The 17668-nt window shown below is 41.0% G+C and overlaps 1 protein-coding gene across 2 annotated transcripts in view; it reads left to right on the plus strand.

The window, feature by feature from the left end:
• The first annotated feature begins 5048 nt into the window (after positions 1–5048).
• The window catches only part of LOC139537955 (phospholipid phosphatase 1-like), a 34177-nt gene continuing 21557 nt past the window's right edge, over positions 5049–17668 (plus strand). Inside the window, exon 1 of one of the 2 annotated variants that reach the window (XM_071339877.1) lies at positions 5049–5616. In XM_071339877.1, coding sequence (XP_071195978.1) covers positions 5559–5616 — 58 coding nt within the window. In that variant the 5' untranslated portion in view covers positions 5049–5558. The remainder of the gene's footprint in view (positions 5617–17668) is intronic. The other variant, XM_071339871.1, reaches the window with a different exon arrangement.

Below are 17668 nucleotides of genomic sequence, written 5' to 3' on the forward strand. Positions count from 1 at the left end.
CATAATTATGACTTAAATAGAGGGACAGGTCCAGATCTGAATGGCAGGAGTGTGTATAAGAGTTTGTTCCAGCCCAGCCCACAACTGATTACAAATCATAGTCTATCGCCGTGACTCGGGGTGTTGATTATTTAAGTCAGGTGTTAGAACTGACTCACACTCTACCTGCAATGACTGAAACAGACCAAAGCAGCAGAATAGTGTTCCAGGATGAAACAGCTGACCTAGTTGAGAGGTGATAAGACTCAGGCACACCCATTGGTTCTGGAATAGAGAAGGTGCAAATAAAGTTTGCAATTTGGCATCAATAACATGACAGTAATTTTACTTCAATAACAAATGTGTGAATAACAATTAATTTAAAACCCACCATAGCAGGTATGACTAAATAAGGTTACATAACCTTGCCTACTAGCTATACTAATGATATGTTGTCCAGAGGGTAACAGCAAACATATCAATGTTTTCCCGCAGTAAAGTAAGCACACTGTTGACTCAAGAGAGGATGCTAATCAGTCCATCTCTGAAACCTATCAAAAAGGCGAATATATTGATAAAAGCCACCTTGTCTGAGAGAGATTTACATGTTTATCAAAACGGCCTACACGAAACATACGTTTTTCTAAAATTCACAAAGGATTAAATGAATAGTGGAAAAACGATTGGAACCACGTCTATGTTTGACCTCTAGGTTCCATCAGTATAATAAGGAAGTCCAGAGAGGACATATGAATAAAATAAAAAATGGCCTTGTTATGTCAAGATCACACTATTTATTTATCTCATGATCACTACATAACAAAAGTTATTTTGTCGAGATCACGAGATTATCAAAAGTAACACGCATCATCCATTCATTTGTTCAGATGCACGACTGTGGCAGTGAGTAGGTCCGGAGACATGTTGGACAAAACCCATTGAGTCGATGATGTCTCTGAAAGCCATTTGGAGTGGGTCTGTGGAGTTTTCCATGTGAATAATAAAGTCACCAAAAATTAGAATATTATCTGCCATGACTACAACGTCCGATAGGAATTCAGGGAACTCAGTGAGGAACGCTGTATATGGCCCAGGAGGCCTGTAAACAGTAGCTATAGGTAGGCTGCATAGATTTCATGACTAGAAGCTCAAAAGACGAAAACGTCTGAGGTTTTTTGTAAATTGAAATTTGCTATCGTAAATGTTAGCAACACCTTCGCGGGATGCGCGGGGGATATGGTCACTAGCGTAACCAGGAGGTGAGGCCTCATTTAACACAGTAAATTCATCAGGCTTAATCCATGTTTCAGTCAGGCCAATCACATCAAGATTATGATCAGTGATTAGTTTATTGACTGTAACTCCCTTGGAAGTGAGGGATCTAACATTAAGTAGCCCTATTTTGAGATGTGAGATATCACAATCTCTTTCAATAATGGCAGGAATGGAGGTCTTTATTCCAGTGAGATTGCTAAAGCGAACACCGCCATGTTTAGTTTTGCCCAACCTAGATCAGGCACAGACACGGTCTCAATGGAGATAGCTGAGCTGACTACACTAACTCCACTAAGCTGGCAGGCAGGCTGACTAACAGCCTGCTGCCTGGCCTGCACCCTATCTCATTGTGGAGCTAGGGGAGTTAGAGCCCTGACTATGTTCCTAGATAAGATGAGAGCACCTCTCCAGCTAGGATGGAGTCTGTCACTCCTCAACAGGCAGGCTTGATCCTGTTTGTGGATGAGTCGCAGAAAGAGGGCCAATTATCTACAAATTCTATATTTTGGGAGGGGCAGAAAACAGATTGAGTTGTGAGACTCTGCTGTAGAGCTCATCACTCCCCTTAACTGGGAGGGGCCAGATACAATTACTCAATGCCGACACATCTTTCTAGCTGATTTACACGCTGAAGTCATTTACATTTACATTTACATTTAAGTCATTTAGCAGACGCTCTTATCCAGAGCGACTTACAAATTGGTGCATTCACCTTATGACATCCAGTGGAACAGCCACTTTACAATAGTGCATCTAAATCTTTTAAGGGGGGGGGGGGGGGGGGGGGTGAGAAGGATTACTTTATCCTATCCTAGGTATTCCTTAAAGAGGTGGTCATGTTGTCATGTTGCTCTTGGTGACCTCTGACTGTTTCATCCTAACATCGTTGGTGCCGACGTGGATAACAATATCCCTATACTCACCAGTTTTAGCTTTAGCCAGCACAATCTTCAGATTAGCCTTAACGTCGGTAGCCCTGCCCCCTGGTAACCAGTGTATGATAGATGGATGATTCGTTTTAAGTCTAATACTGCGGGTAATGGAATCGCCAATGACTAGAGTTTTCAATTTGTCAGAGCTAATGGTGGGAGGCTTCGGCGTCTCAGACCCCGTAACGGGAGGAGTAGAGACCAGAGAAGGCTCGGCCTCTGACCGACCCGTTGCTTAATGGGGAAAACCGGTTGAAAGTTTATGTCGGCTGAATGAGCGACACCTGGTGAGCATTTCTACAGCATTTCCTTCCAGAAGCAATGAGAAAATTGTCCGGCTGCGGGGACTGTGCGAGTGACTTTAAACTACTATCTGTATTTACTGGTGGCACAGACGCTGTTTCATCCTTTCCTACACTTAAATTACCCTTGCCTAACGATTGTGCTGAAGCTGGGCTTGCAGCACAGCTATCCTCGCCATAAGGCGATCGTTCTCCTGTATATTGTGAGTACAGCGACTGCAATTAGAAGGCATCATATTAATGTTACTACTTCGCTTCGGCAGGTGGAGGTCCTGACAAACCGCGTCCGGGGTGAAAAAGTAGAATGAAAAAAGTTGAGCGAGGGAAAAACTAAAAAATATAAACGGTAATTAAAAAGTAAAAACCGTAAAGTTGGCAGCTAGCAAGAACGGTTAGCAACAAACCGCACAGCAGCACGTAAACAAGTCTAAAAGTTGTGATCAACTTTCAAAGCAGAATTACTTTCCCATTGTTCCTCAACAGTAGTGTATGATACACAATTGTGTAGCCCTGAGTCTCTAAGTTATCCATTGTAAAAACATTTTTTTTTTTTTATGTTGCTACATAAGACTGAATTGAGGTGGTCAAACAAATATTATAGGTGTATGCCTCCACCTACTGTATTGCCTGTGTATCTGCCTACTATTCTGCAGTATGAATTCATTACACTTTGTGAAAGAATTGCCTCACAATACCAACTAACCCTGAACCCATTAAAACCTCACCACTATTCCACTACTTTGGCCCTATCTGAATTTACTTCAGGCCAGCAGTCTGGGAGGACGGGACACCATCGTTCAAAATGTCTTGTAACTTTTCTGCTCTGACGAAGGCCGTGCGGACGATACGTAAACTTATTAAAGAGCAGTGTTACTATCAAGAGCAGTGTGCGGGTTTCTTCTTTTTTCTCATTTTATTCAACTGTTACCATGCACCTGCAAAAAAAGATAGCTCAGATGTGCGAGTGCCTTATGAATTTTGAACTATTCCGCAATAAAATATTGTCCGCCATCTTCTCCTTCATCAGATCTTCCAGAAGGCTTGTGCATTCCCCCATATTTACAAATGTTCCACTTTTCTCCTTTTTTTCCTGTCTGCCATCTTACCCGCCCGCACCTCAGGTCACACTGGCAGCCATTGGGGCTCCGTACACTCAGTGGTATTTTTCAGTGATCTCATCATTACAGTTTTCAGTGGTACACCTAGATGGCAGCATTGTATCGCTGTTGAGGAACCGAAGTGCCAAAATGAATGTTGTGGACATGAGGCTATCACTTTGGACATTATTGGCCTATAAGCCATTTGCAACCGGAGACTGACCTTTAGTGCATCCTGTTACATCCGAGCACACAACATCATGCATTATTAGAGGATGGAGATGTGGTCAGGTTTTGTGCTGCTGCCATGTTGTGTTGCTACCATGTTGTTGTCATGTTGTGTTGCTACCATGCTGTGTTGTCATGTGTTGCTGACATACTATGTTGTCATCTAAGGTCTCTCTTTATGTAGTGTTGTCTCTCTTGTCGTGATGTGTGTTTTGTCCTATATTTTTATTTAATTTTGTATTTTTAATCCCAGCCCCCATCCCTGCAGGAGGCCTTTTGCCTTTTGGTAGGCCGTCATTGTAAATTCGATATTTTTCTTAACTAATTTGCCTAGTTAAATGAAGGTTAAAAAAATAAATAAAATAAATAAATAAATATTGTAATAAAATATAATCCTGAGAAAAGTAATGTGTACCATACTCCTACAGGTTGAATAAGAACCAAACCGTGAAAGCCGATACCACTCATGCGTTTCATTCTCGCCGGTGTTCACGTGCTATCGGAGTTATCTATACTCCACGTCGGAATTGCAAGTGATACATTTTTTTTGCCAAGTTGTCAAGTTGTGAATTTTTACCACTTACCTTTCACCTTTTCAACCAAAAGTTGACAGATCAGTTTTTGACAACTTCCTTATTAATAGGTAGCCTATAGATCATGTAGGCCTAGCTAGTTTGACCATATTAATAGGTAGCCTATAGATCATGTAGGCCTAGCTAGTTTGACCATATTAATAGGTAGTCTATAGATAATGTAGGCCTAGCTAGTTTGACCATATTGCCAATGTTAAGCAAACTAGCTAACTTCATTATTAACAACATTAATAACAAGCACTTGAACACAAACATGTCGGATTTCAGACTTCCCACCTCCCAGTTTCCCATTTCACACGAGCACGTGAAGAAAACAATATGGTTCCTAAACTTCAATAAAATGTCCTGGATAAATGATATAGGCTTTATAAGATATAGTTTACAATATTTATGAGAAGTCTTGGGAATGTTTATTGATAAAACCAATATAGCTTTTTGTTACAGGTTTACAAATTATGCTTTGCATTTAGCCTATCAAGCAGGCTGCATAAGATATTTTCTTCCTATGTGATATCTGTGTATCTTTTGCTCAATTAGTTATTAAAGGACCATAATAATGTTGCTACTTTAATTGAATAAATTAACACCGCAATGGCAGTAGGCCTAGAGTAGGCGGGGCGAAAGGTTATCCGTGCTGTCATATTCTATTGTGCTTTTGTGCTGGCAGACAGGCAGGCGATAGTCTCTTCTGTCCATCCTCTTCGCCAGCTGCCATAACGAAACCCCACTGTGCTCATGGCTCTTTGCGCAGTCTGGTAGACTACAGAGTATACAGACCTCTACATTATAGCCTTCACCGTCGGCTCTGTCAACCGATTTTAATGATACTCAAAGGACCGTCTAATTTACCGGGCCACGGTCGGCGCCTGTGATTAGGATTTCGATGCGCACGACGATTCGATCATTCAAAGGGGAGGATCAGCTCTAACATTCTGTGTCAAATTACGGCATTTACGCTGTCTGTAGTCATTATAAGGCTTCAAAGGTTAGGCTTCTCAATTGACGGTTTCTAATATTATTTTTAGATCGAAGTATTGTTTAGGTTTAGTCTAATCAGATCTACGGTTACTCGGCTACTACGCTTTCAAGGATACGACGACAACACGAGTCGTCTAAGGATCATCTGTGTCAACGAGCTGAGGAGAAACCGTAAAAATGTTCGAGACGAGAGGGATTCCTTTTATTCTGCTTGACATCGCCTGTCTAATTCTCGGTATGTATCTGCTTGCTATGACTTGCTTATTATAATGTTGTTATATTGTAACGAGTTAACCTTATTTACATAATATTTGACAATTGCTGTCACGTGTATAGGCTATCGAGGGAGTGGTTATATGTTGCCTATTGGTCAAACGAGGGTGAATCTTTCGTGAAGAAGTTGATCATTTGATAATAATTAGGCTAATTAACACCAAAACAAGTATTTTGTGACCAAAGCAGTGAAAGAGATTGAGTGCCATATGTGTCTTACTACTGCTGCTGCACTCCGTTGATTGATGTTGAACAGTTAATGTTGCTTGTGAAATTGGTGATGATACAATGTAATAGAACGATAACAAATGTAACTCTTGCGTTCTAGAATGACTATTCAAATTGTATTCCTGTCGTAAAAGTAGGAACTATGGAATGAGCCTTGCTGTTTAGATTGCATTACATTATATCCATCACCCCTACAGTATCTGGCGTCAGTTATAGCCATCACCCCTACAGTATCTGGCGTCAGTTATATCCATCACCCCTACAGTATCTGGCGTCAGTTATAGCCATCACCCCTACAGTATCTGGCGTCAGTTATAGCCATCATCCCTACAGTATCTGGCGTCAGTTATAGCCATCACCCCTACAGTATCTGGCGTCAGTTATATCCATCACCCCTACAGTATCTGGCGTCAGTTATATCCATCACCCCTACAGTATCTGGCGTCAGTTATAGCCATCACCCCTACAGTATCTGGCGTCAGTTATATCCATCACCCCTACAGTATCTGGCGTCAGTTATAGCCATCACCCCTACAGTATCTGGCGTCAGTTATAGCCATCACCCCTACAGTATCTGGCGTCAGTTATAGCCATCACCCCTACAGTATCTGGCGTCAGTTATAGCCATCACCCCTACAGTATCTGGCGTCAGTTATAGCCATCACCCCTACAGTATCTGGCGTCAGTTATAGCCATCACCTCTACAGTATCTGGCGTCAGTTATAGCCATCACCCCTACAGTATCTGGCGTCAATTATAGCCATCACCCCTACAGTATCTGGCGTCAAGAAAATATATTGGCTTTTCAAAGCTATCAGGTGCTGTTCTCCATAGCTGCCAATACAGGACTAGTAAAGGCCCAGTGGCCTACATTTGTGGGGGGGGGAATGTTTTAAAATAAATTATTAATAATTGTTTTAATTCTGAATTTTCAGGGGGTGCTGGTTTCTATTTCAGGCAGTACTGAATAACCATTAATTTGTTGTTGCTTGGAAACTTCATGGCCTTATTGTGTTAATGATTATTTATCCTACTAGCCCTCTATTTAGGAACCCTGGTGTAGGAGTTTAATCTAATTATGAATTATGGAAGTCCTGGATTGGTCATACATAAGGTATCCCAGAGTGCAGTGCACTCATTTCCTTTCCCTGTGTGCTGAACATTAGTCTAACTCTATGGTACTAATTCAGCTAATTCAGATGTTTTAAATGTGCTTAGGGAGTAAGAAGCTTAGCAATATGAATATAACTGATGTGAGTGCTACTTTTTTCTGTCAAGATTACATCAACTTGGAACTAATTTCACACTCAGATAGTATCTCTCTACTAAATAGAGCTTCCTCAGTCATGACATACAGTGGGGAGAACAAGTATTTGATACACTGACAATTTTGCAGGTTTTCCTACTTACAAAGCATGTAGAGGTCTGTAATTTTTATCATAGGTACACTTCAACTGTGAGAGAAGGAATCTAAAACAAAAATCCAGAAAATCACATTGTATGATTTTTAAGTATTTAATTTGCATTTTATTGCATGACATAAGTATTTGATACATCAGAAAAGCAGAACTGAATATTTGGTACAGAAACCTTAGTTTGCAATTACAGAGATCATACGTTTCCTGTAGTTCTTGACCAGGTTTGCACACACTGCAGCAGGGATTTTGGCCCACTCCTCCATACAGACCTTCTCCAGATCCTTCAGGTTTCGGGGCTGTCGCTGGGCAATACGGACTTTCGGCTCCCTCCAAAGATTTTCTATTGGGTTCAGGTCTGGAGACTGGCTAGGCCACTCCAGGACCTTGAGATGCTTCTTACGGAGCCACTCCTTAGTTGCCCTGGCTGTGTGTTTCGGGTCATTGTCATGCTGGAAGACCCAGCCACGACCCATCTTCAATGCTCTTACTGAGGGAAGGAGGTTGTTGGTCAAGATCTCGCGATACATGGCCCCATCCATCCTCCCCTCAATACGGTGCAGTCGTCCTGTCCCCTTTGCAGAAAAGCATCCCCAAAGAATGATGTTTCCACCTCCATGCTTCACGGTTGGGATGGTGTTCTTGGGGTTGTACTCATCCTTCTATTCCTCCAAACACGGCGAGTGGAGTTTAGAGCAAAAAGCTCTATTTTTGTCTCATCAGACCACATGACCTTCTCCCATTCCTCCTCTGGATCATCCAGATGGTCATTGGCAAACTTCAGACGGGCCTGGACATGCGCTGGCTTGAGCAGGGGGACCTTGCGTGCGCTGCAGGATTTTAATCCATGACGGCGTAGTGTGTTACTAATGGTTTTCTTTGAGACTGTGGTCCCAGCTCTCTTCAGGTCATTGACCAGGTCCTGCCGTGTAGTTCTGGGCTGATCCCTCACATTCCTCATGATCATTGATGCCCCACGAGGTGAGATCTTGCATGGAGCCCCAGACCGAGGGTGATTGACCGTCATCTTGAACTTCTTCCATTTTCTAATAATTGTGCCAACAGTTGTTGCCTTCTCACCAAGCTGCTTGGCTATTGTCCTGTAGCCCATCCCAGCCTTGTACAGGTCTACAATTTATCCCTGATGTCCTTACACAGCTCTCTGGTCTTGGCCATTGTGGAGAGGTTGGAGTCTGTTTGATTGAGTGTGTGGACAGGTGTCTTTTATACAGGTAACGAGTTCAAACAGGTGCAGTTAATACAGGTAATGAGTGGAGAACAGGAGGGCTTCTTAAAGCAAAACTAACAGGTCTGTGAGAGCCGGAATTCTTACTGGTTGGTAGGTGATCAAATACTTATGTCATGCAATAAAATGCAAATTAATTACTTAAAAATCATACAATGTGATTTTCTGGATTTTTGACCTCAAAATTACAGACCTCTACATGCTTTGTAAGTAGGAAAACCTGCAAAATCGGCAGTGTATCAAATACTTGTTCTCCCCACTGTACATATGGTTTGGTTTGGGGTGATGGCATACTAAAAATACAAACCCTTCATCACAAATGTCTAGATGTGTGTCTACCAGATGCGACTACCAATACCTTCATAGGTGTGTGTTGAAAGTGGGTTCTATGGTTTTCTCAGAACATATAGTAAATACTAGAGATACAGTTGAAGTCGGAAGTTTACATACACTTACGTTGGAGTCATTAAAACTCGTTTTTCATCCACTCCACCAATTTCTTGTTACAAACTATAGTTTTGGCAAGTCGGTTAGGACATATACTTTGTGCATGACACAAGTAATTTTTCCAACAATTGTTGACAGACAGATAATTTCACCTATAATTTACTGTATCACAATTCCAGTGGGTCAGAAGTTTACATACACGAAGTTGACTATGCCTTTAAACAGCTTAGAAAATTCCAGAAAATTATGTCATGGTTTTAGAAGCTTTTGATAGGCTAATTGACATCATTTGAATCAATTGGAGGTGTCCCTGTGGATGTATTTCAAGACCTACCTTCAGACTCAGTGGCTAATTGCTTGACATCATGGGAAAATTAAAAGAAATCAGCCAAGACCTCAGAAAAACAATTGTGGTCCTCCACAAGTCTGGTTCATCCTTGGGAGCAATTTCCAAATGCCTGAAGGTACCACGTTCATCTGTACAAACAATTGTACTCAAGTATAAACACCATGGGACCACGCAGCCGTCATACCGCTCAGGAAGGAGACGCGTTCTGTCTCCTAGAGATGAACGTACTTTGGTGCGAAAAGTGCAAATCAATTCCAGAACAACAGCAAAGGACCTTGTGAAGATGCTGGAGGAAACCGGTGCAAAATATCTATTTCCACAGTAAAATTAGTCCTATATCGACATAACCTGAAAGGCTGCTCAGCAAGGAAGAAGCCACTGCTCCAAAACCGCCATAAGAAAGCCAGACTACGGTTTGCAACTGCACATGGGGACAAAGATCGTACTTTTTGGAGAAATGTCCTCTGGTCTGATGAAACAAAAATAGAACTGTTTGGCCATAATGACCATCGTTATGTTTGGGTGAAAAAGGGGGAGGCTTGCAAGCCGAAGAACACCATCCCAACCGTGAAGCACGGGGTGGAAGCATCATGTTGTGGGGGTGCTTTGCTGCAGGAGGGACTGGTGCACTTCACACAATAGATGGCATCATGAGGCAGAAAAATGATGTGGATATATTGAAGCAAAATCTCAAGACATCAGTCAAGAAGTTAAATCTTGGTCGCAAATGGGTCTTCCAAATGGACAATGACCCTAAGCAAACTTCCAAAGTTGTGGCAAAATGGCTTAAGGACAACAACTTCAAGGTATTGGCGTGGCCATCACAAAGCCCTGACCTCAATCCTATAGAAAAGTTGTGGGCAGAACTGAAAAAGCATGTGCGAGCAAGTAGGCCTACAAACCTGACTGTTACATCAGCTCTGTCAGGAGGAATGGGCCAAAATTCACCCAATATATTGTGGGAAGCTTGTGGAAGGCTTCCCGAAAAGTTTGACCCAAGTTAAACAATTTAAAGGCAATGCTACCAAATACTAATTGAGTGTATGGTAACTTCTGACCCACTGGGAATGTGAAAGCTGAAATAAATAATTCTCTCTACTATTATTCTGACATTTCACATTCTTAAAATAAAGTGGTGATCCTAACTGACCGAAGACAGGGAATTTTTACTAGGATTAAATGTCAGGAATTGTGAAAGCCAAATTCATTTAAACTCAGTCTAAGGTGTATGTAAACTTCCGACTTCAACTGCATATGTGTGTGTTAGTCAGTGGTCTAGTGGTGCCTAGAGAAGTGGGTATACAGTGGCTTGCGAAAGTATTCACCCCCCTTGGCATTTTTCCTATTTTGTTGCTTTACAACCTGGAATTAAAATAGATTTTTTTTTGGCGGGTTTGTATCATTTGATTTTCTCAACATGCCCACCACTTTAAAGATGCAAAATATGTTTTATTGTGAAACAAACAAGAAATAAGACAAAAAACTGAAAACTTGAGCGTGTATAACTATTCACCCCACAAAAGTCAATACTTTGTAGAGCCACCTTTTGCAGCAAGTACAGCTGCAAGTCTCTTGGGGTATGTCTCTATAAGCTTGGCACATCTAGCCACTGGGATTTTTGCCCATTCTTCAAGGCAAAATTGCTCCAGCTCCTTCAAGTTGGATGGGTTCCACTGGTGTACAGCAATCTTTAAGTCATACCACAGATTCTCAATTGGATTGAAGTCTGGGCTTTGACTAGGCTATTCCAAGACATTTAAATGTTTCACCTTAAAACTTCTTATGGCTGAGATCCCGTTAACGGGATCGACTTGACAACAGCCAGTGAAAGTGCAGGGTGCCAAATTCAAACAGAAATCTCATAATTAAAATTCCTCAAACATGCAAGTATTTTACACCATTTTAAAAATAAACTTGTTGTAAATCCAGCTACAGAGTCCGATTTCAAAAAGGCTTAACGACGAAAGCACACCAAACGATTATGTTAGGTCAGTACCTAGTCACAGAAAAACACAGCCATTTTTCCAACCAAAAGAGGGGATAACATTTTTTTTTAAAGCAGAAGGAGATAAAATTAATCACTAACCTTTGATGATCTTCATCAGATGACACTCATAGGACTTCATGTTACACAATACATGTATGTTTTGTTCGGTAAAGTTCATATTTATATCCAAAAATCTTAGTTTACATTGGCGCATTATGTTCAGTAATGTTTTGCCTCCAAAACATCCGGTGATTTTGCAGAGAGCCACATCAATTTACAGAAATACTCATAATAAACATTGATAAAATATACAAGTATTATACATGGAACTTTAGATAAACTTCTCCTTAATGCAACTGCTGTGTCAGATTTTTTTTTTATTACGGAAAAAGCACACCATGCTATAATCTGAGTACAGCGCTCAGAGCCCAAACAAGCCATACAGATATCCGCCATGTTGTGGAGTCAACAGAAGTCAGAAATAGTATTATAAATATTCACTTACCTTTGATGATCTTCATCAGAATGCCCTCCCAGGAATCCCAGTTCCACAATAAATGTTTGTTTTGTTTGAGAACGTCCATAATTTATGTCCAAATACCTCCTTTTTGTTCACTCGTTTAGTTACAAAATCCAAATTGATGTTGCGCAGGTCAGACGAAAAGCCAAACAATTCCATTACATTTCGTAGAAACATGTCAAACGATGTATAGAATCAATCTTTAGGATGTTTTTAACATAAATCTTCAATAAATGTTTCAACCGGAGAATTCCTTTGTCTTCAGAAATGCGATGGAATGCAGGTCGCTCTCACGGGAGCACGCGTAATCAGCTCATGCCAGACACCTGACTCAAAGAGCTCTCCTTCCCTCATTCTTCACAGTAGAAGCATCAAACAAGGTTCTAAAGACTGCTGACATCTAGCGGAAACCTTAGGAAGTGCAATATGACCCCAAAGACACTGTATATTGGATAGGCAAATCTACCAACCTCAGATTTCCCACTTCCTGGTTGGATTGTTTCTCAGGTTTTTGCCTGCCATATGAGTTCTGTTATACTCACAGACATCATTCAAACAGTTTTAGAAACTGCAGAGTGTTGTCTATCCAAACCTACTAATAATATGCATATATTAGCTTCTGGGACTGAGTAGCAGGCAGTTTACTCTGGGCACCTTATTCATCCAAGCTACTCAATACTGCCCCCAGCCATAAGAAGTTAAACCACTCGAGTGTTGCTTTAGCAGTATGCTTAGGGTCATTGTCCTGCTGGAAGGTGAACCTCCGTCCCAGTCTCAAATCTCTGGAAGACTGAAACAGGTTTCTCTCAAGAATTTCCCTGTATTTAGCGCCATCCATCATTCCTTCAATTCTGACCAGTTTCCCAGTCCCTGCCGATGAAAAACATTCCCACAGCATGATGCTGCCACCACCATGCTTCACTGTGGGGATGGTGTTTTCGGGGTGATGAGAAGTGTTGGGCTTGCACCAGACATAGCATTTTCCTTGATGGCCAAAAAGCTAAATTTGAGTCTCATCTGACCAGAGTACCTTCTTCCATATGTTTCGGGAGTCTCCCACATGCCTTTTGGTGAACACCAAATGTGTTTGCTTATTTTTTCTTTAAGCAATGGCTTTTTTTCTGGACACTCTTCCGTAAAGCCCAGCTCTGTGGCGTGTACGGCTTAAAGTGGTCCTATGGACAGATACTCCAATCTCCGATGTGGAGCAGCTCCTTCAGGGTTATCTTTGGTCTCTTTGTTGCCTCATTATTAATGCCCTCCTTTTCTGGTCCGTGAGTTTTGGTGGGTGGCCCTCTCTTGGCAGGTTTGTTGTGGTGCCATATTCTTTCCATGTTTTAATAATGGATTTAATGGTGCTCCGTGGGATGTTAAAAGTTTCTGATATTTTTTTATAACCCAACCCTGATCTTTACTTCTCCACAACTTTGTCCCTGACCTGTTTGGGGAGCTCCTTGGTCTTCATGGTGCCGCTTGCTTGGTGGTGCCCCTTGTTTAGTGTTGTTGCAGACTCTGGGGGGCCTTTCCGAACTGAGATCATGTGACAGACACTTAGATTGCACACAGCTGGACTTTATTTAACTAATAATGTGACTTCTGGTGCAACCAATTACCTTCAGATCCTATTTGGGGGCTTCATAGCAAAGGGGTGAATACATATTCACGCACCACTTTTCAGGTTTTTATTTAATTTTTTTAAACAAGTTCACTTCACCAATTTGGACTATTTTGTGTATGTCCATTACATGAAATACAAATAAAAAATCATTTAATTACAGGTTGTAATGCAACCAAATTGGAAAAACGCCAAGGGGGATGAATACTTTTGCAAGGCACTGTATTTGAATTTTGCCCAAAATTTCCCAAACGGCCCACCCGGCAAAGGAAATGTGCCCTGTGTGAAAAATTCTATGAGAAACAGTGACATATACTCTGAATGACCTAAAATGATTAATCACATATTGGTCTTTCACAGTCAGGCCAACCCAAGCTGTACTGTGCAAGTAGGCTATTAGTAGACCTACTATTGAAATAGATAATGAGGCTGTCAACCGAGTCTGAAATTCACAGGTCTCAGATTTTCACTATTTATTATTTATTTATATAAAAACAACATTGGATGTTCTAAGTCCACAACAATGCTTACACTACATCAGGAGACCTCTTGGGGTCTGGGAAAAATCTATACAATTTTGATTTGAGTGTAGTGACCCTTTAAATAATGTGCAAAGGCCCAAGCACCTACTTTGCAAAACAATTGGCCACTGAATTTATGCAAATAATCATGATATCATTCTGCCAGGTAGGCTACCTTGTAGCTAGTTGACGTTTAATTTAGACGCTTTTGGGGAAATCCTTTCCATCTGCCAGAAGATGGTTAGTTCTATCATTATCATCACTATATTTTTCCAGTTCCTCAATTGTTTGAAACCTGGATGTTTTACTTCATATTAGCCAAAATCCGACCATAGAAATGTTGAGGGAAATATTTTATAAACACTTCCTCGTATGCGCTCTCCTGACCTTTCCACTTTCTTTCATTGTCTAGTTATCTAACTGGCCAACCTGTTTAAATAAAGGCAGGCAGAATGGTCAGGCAGGCGGGTACAAAGTCCAGAAACAGGCAAGGGTCAAAACCGGGAGGACTAGAAAAAGGAGATTGCAAAAAGCAGGCGAACGGGAAAACTGCTGGTTGACTTGGAAACATACAAGACGAACTGGGACAGAGAGACAGGAATCACAGGGATAAATACACTGGGGAAAACAAGCGACACCTGGAGGGGGTGGAGACAATAACGAGGACAGGAAACTGATCAGGGTGTGACACTAGTAGCCAAATGCAGTCATATTAGCAGATCTCCCACTTTCTACATTTCTAATGGATATTTCCATCTCTGTCCATGAAACCTCTTTCATGTGCGGTGTGCATTTTAGAACGTTTTTTCCCCGCATATTGCATTTTGGAACATTTGAGTGTACCGCTGTGTGCACATTGCTGCGCTTAAAATGTGAAGACATTAGTTTAGCAACATTTTAAGCTAAACATTCTGGTTTGTTCCATCAGCCTTAATTGAAACGGTGTATACCTCCACTATAGTACTTTTATACGCATCAGTGGGGATAAAGAAGTAAGTATACGCAATGTGTGTAAGCGTAACTGGGGAGGTGTAGTTAGCAACTGGAGTCACACACAGTTTGTGGATCTGTGCAAAACTGCTACAGTAAGTGTATATTTTTTATTTGAAAGATTCTTTCTCGCTGATATGAAAGATAAGGGCCATGTTTTTCGAAAACCGGTTTGAAAGCTATGATTATTGATGTTTCTTAACGTTAAAATACAGTTTCGGAATTGTCATTCATTTGGAACCAACTGTGGGCGAATGTAACCGCTGAAAACTCTACACACGGAGGAGAACTCTACACAGGGAGGAGAAAACTCTTTTCAAGAGCTAAAAAATAGCCTACCAAAAGGTCGGAAATTATAAACAGAGAGTTCAAAAGGTACTCACACTCAAACCATGAAAAGGAAAAACCCAGAGGCCGAGATGCAAAAGTAATATAACCAATTTAATCCACGCTCAAAAGAATACACAGGGTGACAGTTTTTATTTTTAAAAATACAAGTAAAAAGAGCAAATAAGAGACTTCAGTAGACACTGAGTAGCACAGCAGGTACAGACATCTAATTCATTAGATACTAGCGAATGGGGAGTCAACAAGGTATATAAACAGAGAATATGTAGTAGAGAAATATACAAAAAAAAATACAATTCAAATGTTAACATACGATTGAAGTAAAATCTAACGTTATAGGCTAAATAGCGTTATCGTAAAAAAAAATGTATCGGTACAATACTCAGATGTACAGCTCAAAGAGGGCAGGCTGGGGGACTGCTGGTGCATCCAGACACAACATTACAAGGTCCAATTACTAATTTAAGCCTTGGGGGTGTAGAGTTTTCAAATAGAAGATCCATCGGGCTTCACTCTGGAGAAGACGTTCATCCATATCGTGGCATCTGCGGCTTGTGAAACATGGTCAATGGCACAGAACTTAAGATCAGTTACAGTAAGATCACTTGTAATTTGTCAGATCTGACAATGTCCTCAACAGCAGACCTCTGTTGAGGAAATTCAAGTAATGTTTATTTGATTCGATGCGTAAGAATTGGCTGTATGGCAAGCCTCTCTTCAAAGCGTTAGGATGGTAGCTAGATGCATGAACAAGGCTATTTTTGTCCATAGGCTTGACATAAATATGCATCCAAGCCGAACTCAAATATTTTTTAGGGTCATGGTGGGTCGTTTTCACAGCTTTTAATTCCCCTAAAATCTTTCCCGGTATTGTCAAGCTATTTGTTTGTTATTCCTGGTCCCTAAAATGTCTGCTGCGTGATAAAAGCTGAGATGAAAGAGAACTTTACCGATGTCAACTAGATTGAAACGTTCATCGATTTATGACATTCTGGTGAGAAATGGTTTATGTAGTCTTGTAGGGCAGTAATGACAGAAGAGAAGAGAATTATAGACAAGTTGACTAACAAATAGCATACCAAAATATGGAAATTATAATAAGAAACATATCTAAATTAGGCTTCAAAAGAAATCCCGCACTCCGTGTCAAGCAATAGTTCCTCACCCCGTCAAGCAATCGTTCCGCACCCGCTGTCAAGCAATCGTTCCACACCCGCTGTCAAGCAATCGTTCCGCACCCGCTGTCAAGCAATCGTTCCGCACTCCGTATCAAGCAATAGTTCCTCACCCCGTCAAGCAATCGTTCCGCACTCCGTGTCAAGCAATAGTTCCTCACCCTGTCAAGCAATCGTTCCGCACTCCGTGTCAAGCAATCGTTCCGCACTCCGTGTCAAGCAATAGTTCCTCACCCTGTCAAGCAATCGTTCCGCACCCGCTGTCAAGCAATCGTTCCGCACCCACTGTTAAGCAATCGTTCCGCATTTACTCTGCTGGTTGCCAGAAACCTTAAACTTCTTATGGCTGCAATCCCGCTACCGGGATCGATATGACAACAGCCAGTGAAAGTGCAGGGCGCCAAATTCAAACAACAGAAATCTCATAATTAAAATTCCTCAAACATACATGTGTCTTATATCATTTTAAAGGTATTCTTGTTGTTAATCGCACCAAAGTGTCCGATTTCAAATATGCTTTTCAGCGAAAGCACTACAAATGATTATGTTAGGTCACCACCAAACCACAATAAGCACAGCCATTTTTCCAGCGAAAGATAGCAGTCAGAAAAAGCAGAAATAGAGATAAAATTAATCACTAACCTTTGATGATCTTCATCAGATGACACTCATAGGACTTCATGTTACACAATACATGCATGTTTTGTTTGATAAAGTTCATATTTATAACAAAAAATCTGAGTTTACATTGGCGCGTTACATTCACTAGTTGCAAAAACATCAAGTGATTTTGCATAGCCACATCGTTTCAACAGAAATACTCATCATAAATGTAGATGATAATACAAGTTATACACATGGAATTATAGATATACCTCTCCTTAATGCAACCGCTGTGTCAGATTTCAAAAAAACTTTACGGAAAAAGCAAATCATGCAATAATCTGAGACGGGTCAACAGAAACCAGAAAATACATGATAAATGTTTGCTTACCTTTGATGAACTTCATCAGAATGCAGTCCTAGGAATCCCAGGTCCACAATAAATGCTTGATTTGTTCGATAATGTCCGTTATTTATGTCCAATTAGCTACTTTGGTTAGCGCGCTTGGTAAACAATTCCAAAGTCACAAAGCGCGTCCACTATAACGTGACGAAATGTCCAAAAGTTCC

This window comes from Salvelinus alpinus, chromosome 1 (genome assembly GCF_045679555.1).
Source record: "Salvelinus alpinus chromosome 1, SLU_Salpinus.1, whole genome shotgun sequence".
NCBI lineage: Eukaryota > Metazoa > Chordata > Actinopteri > Salmoniformes > Salmonidae > Salvelinus > Salvelinus alpinus.